The sequence below is a fragment of the Lissotriton helveticus genome, chromosome 7 (assembly GCF_964261635.1).
Source record: "Lissotriton helveticus chromosome 7, aLisHel1.1, whole genome shotgun sequence".
Lineage (NCBI taxonomy): Eukaryota > Metazoa > Chordata > Amphibia > Caudata > Salamandridae > Lissotriton > Lissotriton helveticus.
Genome location: NC_136068.1, coordinates 1,111,846,925 through 1,111,858,482, shown reverse-complemented (window position 1 = coordinate 1,111,858,482; position 11,558 = coordinate 1,111,846,925). Strand labels below are relative to the sequence as shown.

Sequence of the window (11,558 nt, the reverse complement as noted above, 5' to 3'; positions counted from 1 at the left end):
TCGGTTTCTACCTAATTGGAAGAACAATCGCTTGTTTCCAATTATCTGGCAACGTATGCTGGGTAAATGAATATCCAGCACATGTCTGATAAATGGTTCAAGAGTATCCAGGCTTTCCCCCATCACTTTAGGTGGAGCAGGGTCTCTAGGAGAGCCAGATTTTACACTCAGGCAAATACTCCTTAGGGACTCAGGAGGGGGGACCGTGAAGTTATTCAGTCTCAGCCCTGGACTACTTACATCCACCTGTTCTTCAAAGTCAGCCCGCTAACTGCACTTCCTGAGAACGATGAATAAATTCTTTTCACCTTCTCCGAGAAGTAGTCTGCTACCCGATTACACCCTTCAACGGACCCGCAGCTTGGCACTGCCGTAGCAGCCAAAGATGACATTTCCTTATAAAGTTTTAAAAGATCTTTAGTGGAATTCTTAGCCATTCCAATTCTGTCCTTGTAGTGAGTGGCTTTAGCCCGTCTTAGCAAGCTTTGATAATTCCTCTGTTCCACCGGATATAGCAGTCTGCCCTGGGTCCGAAATCCTTTTCTCCACTGCATCTCCAAGCGTCTACATACTGCTTTAGCCCGCTGTAGGGTGGGAGTAAACCAGGGAGCGGATTTATGCCCTCTGCCCCTGGCTTTGTTCAGGAGCAGCAGTGCCACCTTGTTGAGGGCATAATTGATACGCCTCTCCAGATTCTCACAAGCAGTCTCACTATCAAAACCACCTGGAGGGCCAGCCACACTCAATTCTCTATTAAAGTTGTCCTGTGCAAAATTTTTCCACTTCCTACAGGGGTGATAACTCATAGCCCCCTCCTGACTTGCAATCGTGGGCATCCATATTACAAAAGGCACCAAAAAGTGGTCCGACCATGGGATAGGTAGCGGAGTCTATACCTCAACTTCATCCCAGCTTGCAAACACCAGATCGAGTAGGTGTCCTTGCTGATGACTAGGGCAGCAAGATTTTAGGCCAAGATGTAGCGATTGCAAGTCCTGGCTTAAGTCAGCTGCCTCCTTATGCAAAGGGTTCTCAAAATGGAGATTCAGGTCCCCTAGAACCAAGAGTTTATCACGTCTTATAGCTAGATGAGCAATGCCCTCAAGCAAAATTGGTCGAAAACAGGTAGGGGGGCCTGGAGGCCTATAGATCAAGATCCCTGTCACCGAAAGATTGGAACTAATCTTTAGTGTGAAAAGGCCCGCCTCACTGTCCCATATTGAGATAGGCTCCATGGTGCATTCAAGGGGAGATCTTTTGATTATCGCTATTCCTCCCACTCTACCTTCTGCTCTATTAATTCTAGTCATAGTATAGTCGGGGGGGTAGTGCCTCTATAATGTCCGGATCGGAGTCAGCTCCCAGCCAAGTCTCCGTAAGGAACAGAAGGTCGAGCTTCGCATCAGCGAGCAGTTCTAATATTTCAATTTTATGTTTACTCAGGGATCTGCAGTTCAGTAAGCCACCTGAAAGAGGCCCCCTTCCCCCCTGATGTGTGTGATCTAAACTCCACGTGAAAGAGCAGTGATGACACGCACTTACTTGCATGGCTGGCATGCTATGTCTGCAGGCAGAGTCCAGACTCAGGCATAGATTCACCAATTCCGCCCTGCCATATTGAATTTTCGCGTAAAAATGGCCAGGGGTTTTGGCCCCGGCCCCCGTACAGCTGCGGACAGGCGCAGATGGGCTTGCCTTTGGCACGCCTTCGGCGCGTCCGCTGCGCGTCCGTTTGAGCATCCGCCTTATATCCCTAATGACAGAAATAGCGTCCAGCAGTAAGCGGCCCTGCCACAGCCCACTCACCACATCGCGGCCATCTTCTCTGCGCCTTATATCCCTGTTGACTGCTCAGGGGATGATGACTAGAGCGCTAACCTTCCCCCCAGCCAACCGGAAGTACCTGTCTCTACCCTTCCACGCCCTCCGCGCAACGGTGCTATCACCGCGTCGGACCGGGGCGGGAAGGAGGAAATTGAGACCAGGCCTCGAAGTAACACTTAGCGAGCCCCCAGAACAGGTAATTATGCTGTATTTCAGTACAATAAAAATACACTACTCGTGCTCCCAATAAAAGTCAAATTAAAAATACAGCTCCGGTAATTACAGCTCTGGTGATTTAACAGAAATAGCGTCCAGCAGTAAGCCGCCCTGCCACAGCCCACTCACTACCATGTGACAAACAAACAAACATCATATGCAAGCAAAGCGAAAAACAAGATGATGAAACCCCCAAATTGCACAACACCCTCTGCAGTCACATTGTGCAACCTTAATTCTAAACACAAAAGATGTATGGTAACATGCACACTTGGCATTATTGTCCCATGTGATGTCCAACCAGCCAAATAGCTTGCCCGTATCTCCGTGTAACCTTACGTACAAATCCCTGTGGGTGAAAAAGATGTTCATCCCAACATGTTGTCACAGTCACATATGGAGTCAACATAAGGGGACAACACCGATACAGACTCCAAAATGTCATTAGCAATGACCATGAGCTCCTGCCAACCACCATGTCATGCTTTGGTGCAACTACAGTTGCACATTGGTGTCAGATGTGTAGTTCTCACAATTTCGAGCTCAGGCACTGCACACATTGATGAAAGAACACTCAGATGAGGCACACTGCTGTTCACTGCCATGGGATGCAGGCATGGGAGATACGGAGAGTAAATTTCACTGACCCTGGGTTATGTATCACTGTGTCTCAGTACAGGAGCATGTACACACTCTGCACAGCTATTCAGATAAGTTTAACAGAGACAATACAGCATGACATGTAGTACATCAGCATGAGATAATCATACCTAGATGCATGCAGGCATGAGTATGGACACAGTACTTGGCCATCTCATACACATGCAGAATGCCAGCATAGAAAGAAAGGTGTAAATAGCCCACATCTGCAAATCAGTATGTGAGGGAGCAAGACAAACGTTACTTTGCAAATGATGTTTTGGGGCATAATCACTGTGTCCAACACTGCACACCCCTGAATGTCCTTGGCCTGTGAATGGCTACCTGTGTCATGGAGGTCACATATAGGGAAATGATTTTACAATCTCAGACCCTTATCACAAGGTCTGTCTTGTGCAATACACAGGTGTAAGATAGCTCAATGAGGAATAGGGTAGCAGACAACCCATATGTCTCACTCTGTCCATTCAGTGATGGGCCCCTGACAAATTGGGCAGTAACTGTGCAGGCCAGGGGGGCTCACACTGCGGTCTAACATGGGCCATCAGAACTGTCACATGCATGTACAATATGAGAGGGGAAAATGTGCCTACACATGCGAGTCAGTACACATTATGAAGAAAATGGAAGGGGGATGTTTCAAAAGTACAACAATCTGCTGTGTCATAGGTGAATTTCCAACATGAGTGTCACCCTCAGGCATTTCACTGTTGTGCAGAATGCTGACATATCCATGGTGGCAATATAAAGTAAAACACACTTCCATCAGTACCCTCTGGATGGAAAGTCTTTGTAATGTCACAGATGAGCCTGTGAGGAACCTCATGGACCCAAACATCCATTATCACAGGCAATTTCTGTCCTGACTCCCACTTTCCAAATTTGCAATGTCACTGTATGGCTGCAAAAACGCTGCATGACCCTCCCACCCTGATATGCAGCCAGGCAAATGTGTAAAATAGGCTACAGACCCCTTTCCCCTAAACTCAGCATGCTAGGCAGTGCATCACACAAACTCTCACTCTCAGGCACATACTTCACCAGATCAACTTCATTCGTGCACTCCCTGCACTCCCCTACTTTCACTCTGAAACACTTACCATGACATCAAGATCACCATATAGCCTCCCACATTGTGTGAGCAATTCGTTCACCAGAACCTCCAGCTACACTGTGGTGAAGGGACAGGCCCTGGTGTTCTCAGTCCTCGACATCATTGGGTCCATGAGCCAGGAACAGCAGCAGTTGGTGGTGAAGGGTGTCAGTTAGCAGTGTCTGGAAGCAGTGGAAATGTGTAGCTTTCTCCCACACATATATAGCCCCCCCGGGGGTTGTTTCAGTGGTACTAAGCTGCTGCAATTGGTGTTCCAGGTCGGCTTTTTTCAAATGCATCCAATAACCTACCGCGATTTTCAAAATTGCATTTGGCTACCGCGATTGCAATTCCCATTGGCTGTAAGGGCATGGGCATTGGTAGTGACACCACAGGGGTCAGGCGGTGCTACCGCGATAGTGCATCTTACAATTGCATCCAATGACCGGCCCCGCGTTAGCGAAGCACGCCTACCCCGATTTTCAAAATTGCATTTGGCTACCGCAATTGCTGTTCCCATTGGCTGTAAGGTCATGGGCATTTGCGGTGACACACCGCAGGGGCCAGGCAGTTGCTACCGCGATAGTGCATCTTACAAATGCATCCAATGGATGACCCGCGGTAGTGGAGCATGCCTACCGTGATGTTCAAGATTGCATTTGGCTACCGCAATTGCAGTTCCCATTGGCTGCAAGGGCATGGGCATTGGTGGTGACACACTGCAGGGGCCAGGCTGTTGCTTATGAAATTGTTGTGCATGTATACAGATCTGTGGTGTGATGGACTCTCACATGTGTACACATTTCAATGTGTGAGATGTTTAAGCGACACACAGTAATAAAGGTCTGACCACATATTGTGCCTATTTCACTCTGTAGATTGCTGAACTCATGTTAATACTTGAATTTTGTGCACACCCTGTGCACATTGTGTTGTTATTGTGTACCCTGTCTGAATTACGCATGAAGATGTGACAGGTACAGCAGCTACGTAGAAGCTAGCAGTGTGGCTGTCTCACACATGTGCTGTGTCAACCGCTCTCAGGGCTGGTGGCAAAAGATGTTGAAATGTACCTTTTTGAATTCACATAGTCTGAATCTGTTTTCGGGAAAATCTCTGTGTGAATACTGGACAAGTGTGCAGCTAGTTTAGGTCAAGGTGCCCCTACATGTGAGTTGTGCTGTAAGCTGAAATGTTTTTGCCAGTCATTGTTGGCGCTGTCTCAGTCAACACGTAAGTTGTTGGACACATCACATAGGGGGATTTAATTGCCATGTGTGCCCTTTCATGTCACCTAGGAGGAGACCAAATGTGCATCGTCCATTCACAGTGCTGGCGGACATGGAGGATGAGGACATCATACGTAAACTCCATCTGGATTGACCTACCCTTCAAGACCTTTGTGTTCTGTTGGAGCCCCATCTGAGACCTCGCAGAACCTATCCGACTGCTTTGACACCAACATGTAAGGTGATGGCGGCCCTCCATTTCTTTGCTACTGGTTCATTCCAGTACATGGTGTCTACCACAGGTGGGATGTCACAACCAATGTTCAGCATGGTGCTACGCGATGTCCTGTCCACTACGATGACCTACAAGGACAGATACATTGATTTCCCCAGGAGGCATGAATTGGCGGCTGTGAAGGGTGATTTTTAAGTCCTTGGCCACATCTCTAATGTTGGTGCCATTGACTTCACACATGTTGGCCTGGTTCCACCACAGGCACGTGAGCACATCTACAGGAACAGGAAGCATTACTATTCCATTAATGTGCTAGTAATATGCCAGGCAGATATGATAATCTCACATGTCTGTGCCAAATTTCCATGATCTAAGAAACAACAATTGCCAATACTGCAATTTCTTCTTATCATGAATGGCCCATGAAGAACAGACTCAAACTGATTCTTCAGAAAATTTCTTCATTTGAATAAATCCATTTATTTCAAACGAGTAATCAAAACATATTATTTACACAGTACCTTTATCTACATTAACCAAAATGTTGGCATTAGATCCACAGGTGAGAGAAAAACAAAGTGGGGAAAGAATCCTACCTAGAAAAGTTTGCACTTACTCATTGCTATCATTCTGTCACACATTCACTCATAAATCCTCAATCATACTCATATATACAATTCTTTCAAATATCATGGAAAAAAGTTGGGAAAGAGGAAAGAAAGGAAAAAAGTGAAAAATTGCTCTTTTATGAAAAATAAATGTTAATCAAATGGTACAATTAGAACGTGCTTTCTAAAAGAAACAGTCACAAATGTATACAATAGGCCATCTAGACATATGAAAAGATTCAAATGGTCCTTAAAGATTTTAAACGATTGGCCTAACACGGTGTTAGGCAAATCGTTTAAAATCTTTAAAGGCCATTTGAATCTTTTCTCTTTCTCTGGAGGTGGGTGAACTGTCATCCTGTGGGCCACTGGAGGGAGGTGGAGCTGTTGTTTGGGCCGCAGGCCTGTCTCTCAGAGCCCCCACAAGCTGGCTCAAGAGGTCCACGATTTGGCCCATGCGGGTGTCTATGAACCTCAGCAGAAGACGGAGCTCACAGGAATCTTCAAGAGCCTCACTCGTGTGTTGCTGGGCTCGTTCATAGGCTCCAAGGACACTGACGATCTTGGCCAGGGCTTCGGTCCCAGTGTCCGGTTGGGTGTGATGCCCAGTTGCCCTCCCACCTGCCCTGCTGTTCCGGACCTATGGCGTAACCACTCTACGCACCGCGTACTCTCCCTGCCCTCCTCAGATTGTGGGGTGGGGTGGTCATTACAGGCAGCACTGGTGGTGGTGGTAGTAGTGGTGATGGAGGCCGCACAGGTCATTACAGCAGGGGTCAGTGTAGTTGTTGTTTCTGAGGTGGTGGCAGTGGGGACAGTAGGGTCCTGGGACCTCTTGCACCCTGGCATGCCTGATGGGCTGGCTTCTGGCTCCGCATCTAAGAAATCTAGGGAGTCTGCATCAGAGAATTCATTTTCCGGGGGTGGAGACTGGCTCTGCAGGTTGGTGTGGTCATCTTCAGCTGTCAATTCTTGGTCACCTCTGGATCAGAGGGGAATTGGTCATTGAAGTGCGGCCCTCAAGCTTAGTGATGTTTTTTATTTGCAAGTTATACACCATACAGTTTTCATTGTTATATTGTATGTCTGCACAGTACTGTGCATCATGACCTGATGTGGAGGTATATACATTACCTGTCCATGGTGTGACATGTCAATAGATACCATGCACCACATGCAGATTTTGTGATGTTTATGACATGTTGTCATCTAACAACTAGCAGCACAACAACTTTATGTGAAGCATCATTGTTGATTGCTCTGCATGGAAGATTTTACATATGAGCATGAACTAGACATTGTAATTTTGGTTCACAAAAAACGGTGGTGACAGAGTGCACTCTGTCACCACCGTTTTTTGTGAACCAAAGTTATTCTGTCCTCTCGACGAGTAGCACCCATGGAATCAGAGACACAAACCAACCAAAGGATTTCGTCACTTGCGGGATGACTTTTACAACCTCCATTTGAATGATTAATATGGACTACGTTTTTTAAACGCAATGTGGATTAATATCTGTTGTATTGATGGAATGACGTGATGTTTTACCTTGGTATGAATAACAGAATGCAGTTAGTTATTATTTGATGCTAGTCGTGACGAACGTTAATAAATAACACTTATGGGTGGGCGGTGAATTCTATAAGTTAACATCTAGGACACAGGTCTTTTGATAATGTCAAATTTAGGGCACGATACGAGATTTTGCAGGGTGGATACGGATAGCAGCAGTATTTTCACAACAATAGTGCATTGTGGGTTTTTTAGTTTGATCACTGTAGGGGTGGGATTTGATAAAAATAGGAGGATCTGAGAATACAACACAGGTGTTTTTAGTTGAAGGAGAGGGCTGAACATTCAGCATGCAGTTGGAAATGAGAAGAGGCAGTCATTGAAACACTCGAGGTATGGGCTTATGCAACTTTCTTGGTAATTAGGAATTCAAGGGACAGACAAGGGAGCGTTTATATTGTTTGATGGGATCAGTTTGAACGCATTTTCGGGGATCATTTGACAATAAGCACGTAATGAAATAAGGGGAGTTTAACTCATATTATCAATAATCATGAATTCTGCGGGCAAAACGTCGACCACGGGGTGAACTTTAGCTTCAAACATTTACTGTTGATATGTTGTACATAGGATGTTAAATATGATGAACACAAACCATTTCAATATGTAGCCTAATAATTGTGTTTTTAAATTTGTAGTTTAACCCCTGACGAAGTGCCATGAACGGCACGAAATGCATTGGGTGAAAAAGACTTAATCAAGGAGAATCTATGTAGCATTCCATGCTATAGAACAAGGCTCGTCAAGGCATGTCTAAAGCGTTAAGGATTTTATGTTAACATAGTGCTTCCCACTTGTGACTGAGTAACCATGATAAATGTTACACATGGAAAGACGAAATGAAAATAAATAACACTGACAAATTGGATTAACCTCTGGCATCTTTGTTATGCTCCTAACGCTGTGCGTCCGGAGTGGGGTGCAAACCTGCCCCCACGTACTTGAGTGATCTAGACATTGTAATCTCATGCATGCCTTTGTCATGTCATGTGCTTTGCTTCCTTTTTACTACAGGCCATGCTTGTTTCGCTTTCATATGGACCTTGATGCTCTGCCCCCAAAGGCACTTACATATGGCATGCAGTGCTGTGCATGATTGTGCCCTGCATTTCTTCAACATGAGATTTGATGAGTCACACTTTAGTTTCTGTGACAGTTACATACACTTAGCTGTCTGCACACTGTAAATGGTAATTGGATCTGCGGCAATTTTTGTGGGATGTGAGGGCCGGTGTGGTCATATGGCTCCAAGCTTTTTGAGAGAAATGGCAGAGTGCATGTACTGTCTACTTACCTGTTATGTGGCACATTTGGGGGGAATTTCTGACACATATTCCTGGGTGTGTGGTAGAGTGCTCTTTCTTGCTGAGCTGTGGGACAAGGGCGCCTGTGAGAGTTGTAGTGCTGGCCTCCCACCCACAGATACCTCTCCCTGTTAAGATGGCTAGCCACCTGTTAGTTTGATGAGGGCAATGTAATGGCTGCCACATGCTTCTGGGTGGGGTGGGGTGGGTGCTCCACCTTACTGAGCTGTGGGACAAGGGGGCCTGGTGGGAGTTGGAGTGCTGGCCTCCCACCCACACACACCCTTCCCTGTTACGATGGCTACCTACCTGTTAGGTGAAGGTGAGCAACAGTATATCTGCCACATGGTTGTGGGTGGGGGAGTTCTTCATCTTGCTCAGCTTAGGGACAAGAGGCCGGGTGGGAGTTGTTGTACAGGCTTCCTCACCACAAACAACCCTCCATGTTAAGATGGCTACCTACCTGTTACTTTGTAGCGAGCAATGCAATGGCTGAAACATGCTTCTGGGTAGGGTGGGGTGGGTGCTCCATCATGATTAGGCTTCCCTGTTTTCAGTTTCTATTTTGGGTAAATTCTGGTGGTGTTTTGTCAGTGTTTTCCAGTGATTTCAATACCTGAAAAAAACAGTGCTTTTCAGTGATTTCAAATTTTCGCGCCATAAAAAACAACTGAAACGGTGTTTTTCCGGTGTTTATGAAACGCTTTGCTTTTATTTTGCTGGCTTTCTTCAATGATGCATGGCATATAGACAGTGCATGTACGTGTATATGAAGTTCAAATAAATTTTCACAAGTCAAATTTATTGTAGTAGACCATACAATATTTCTTCAGAGATTCTTTAGTCATTCGTGCTCTCTCTTTCCTTCCCATGTACACTTTTATTTGTGAAAATGCCCTCTCAACATTGGCACTTGAGACTGGCAACGCCAAAACAGCCAGTACACAACTTGCCAACTCTGGCCACTGACGTAGCTTCCCATGCCAGTACTGGTGCACCTCAAGGTTGACATTCTCTGGGACAGGTTCTGCAACATACGCGTTGAACTGGGTGCACATGCCCTCAGAGGTATTAAAGCGGTCAAAAATGAAGCTGTACTTTGAAAAGTCCGGAGAAAATTCCCCTTTACGGAATGGATCTAACACTTGTGCAGCGTACCAAAGTGAGGCTTCATTAACTTCAAACGCCATGGTTGGTGAAGGGACATTTCTATGCATCATAGCTAGCCATTTCTCATGCATGGTAAAATAAAATTTCCTGAATTGGTCTTCAACACTTCTTTGCTTCCCAAGTGGCAAGCATTCTAACAGGGAACATGTTGCAGTGCCAAAGTCACTAAAAGTGTCGTCTAGCCTACTCTCGAGGAGATGTTTGACATCAACACCAATTATACTGAACACTTGGTACACAAGGGTGTTTTCTGACTCTAGTTTTTTTATTATGTCCACTTCAGCAGTCATGTTTTCCTGCAAAAATCTAAGAATGCAGTACAGTGTACTTTTCTTGACATCACTATCAATATGCACCCGAAGATCCTCACATTTCTTGCCTTTTGCATCATCACTAAGCAAAAATTCAGTAAGGGGTCGCCACATAGATAATATTGCATTCACGGCCTCTAGTACTGAGAACCACCTACTAAATGACACAGTTGGGATGGTTCTTTCTTTGCTGCCACACAAAACACAAAATGAGAAATATTTGCGTTTGAGTTCCCGCGCATAACGAAACAGTGCGCCTGAATGTACTACAAAATCAATAGCATTCTTCATCAGCTCAGAAGATTGTAATGCTGCTTTCAGCATACCATCTAGCAAGTGGCAAGGATCTCTCACAGGGAAACACTTCAGCTCAGGCATTGCTTTTGATAGGTCATCACATAACTTTTTCATATAAGTAGCTGAATCGCTGCAAATACAAACAATGTCACTCCAATCTTTGTTAAACTTGGTAAGAACTCTCTGCAGCAGCATTCCAAGTGACACTGCGTTGCATGTTTCCAGTACATCCAGATCTGCCATGATGGTACGTCTGTGCCATCCATTTTTTGCATCACAAAATGTGATTAGCACTGCCACTGCTGGGTCGCCACGCATCTCTGGGGTTTCATCAATGGTAACAGAGATCTTCACATCACCTTGGAGTAACTCTGAAATATGTTCAATATCTGCAAGGAACACCTCTGGTAGGTATTTCTCATACATTTGTGTTGTTTTTGGTAATGTTTTGAATGCTGGTGCACGCTTGCGGAATAGATTCCCAATCGGTCCATCAGCTTGGTGTAAGCTGGTTCCAGATTGCACAAGGGCACGTACAAATTCATGTGCCACATCCTTTTCTTCCTCACGTTTTCTTTTGAAGCGGGTCATTGTCTCAGCAAGAGACATCTGGCAAAGGCTGTCGCTATTAGGTGGCTCTTTCAATTTCAAGTGGGTCTTGGTGACAAGATGTTCAGCAATTCGGCTTGCAGTTTTCCCACTTACTATTGGGACAGTCACTCTGCAAAACCTGCAAATTAACATCTTTTGGCCACGCACTTCTTCAACCATGAAATCTTTGTTTTCCAGCACATAATCTTCTGCCGTCTTTATTCTGCGGGGCATTCTGTTCTGCGCAAAGTAGATCATAAAAAAAGACACTTAGAAACCGGTTGTGTACTGTTGAGAAAATGATGCCACTGAACAGGCTGCCAACCAATTGGTGAAATTGAAGAACACATATTTGAGGCATAGCATAAGGATCCATTTTATCTTTAGCTTTTGATTTAAAACTTTAAAAATCTGTATCCTAGGTACCCTAAATGCTTATTAACCATC

The 11,558-nt window shown here is 45.3% G+C and overlaps 1 protein-coding gene across 1 annotated transcript; it reads right to left on the bottom strand.

Moving 5' to 3' along the window:
* Nucleotides 1-9,530: 9,530 nt before the first annotated feature.
* On the bottom strand, nucleotides 9,531-11,345 carry LOC144767261 (uncharacterized). Its single transcript, XM_078650779.1, has one exon. The coding sequence runs from the start codon at nucleotides 11,343-11,345 to the stop codon at nucleotides 9,531-9,533; it is 1,815 nt and encodes a 604-aa protein (XP_078506905.1).
* Between the last annotated feature and the right edge of the window lie 213 nt (nucleotides 11,346-11,558).

Coding starts and splice junctions, on each gene's coding strand:
- LOC144767261 (XM_078650779.1), bottom strand. CDS start 11,345: ATGCCCCGCAGAATAAAGACGGCAGAAGATTATGTGCTGGAAAACAAA.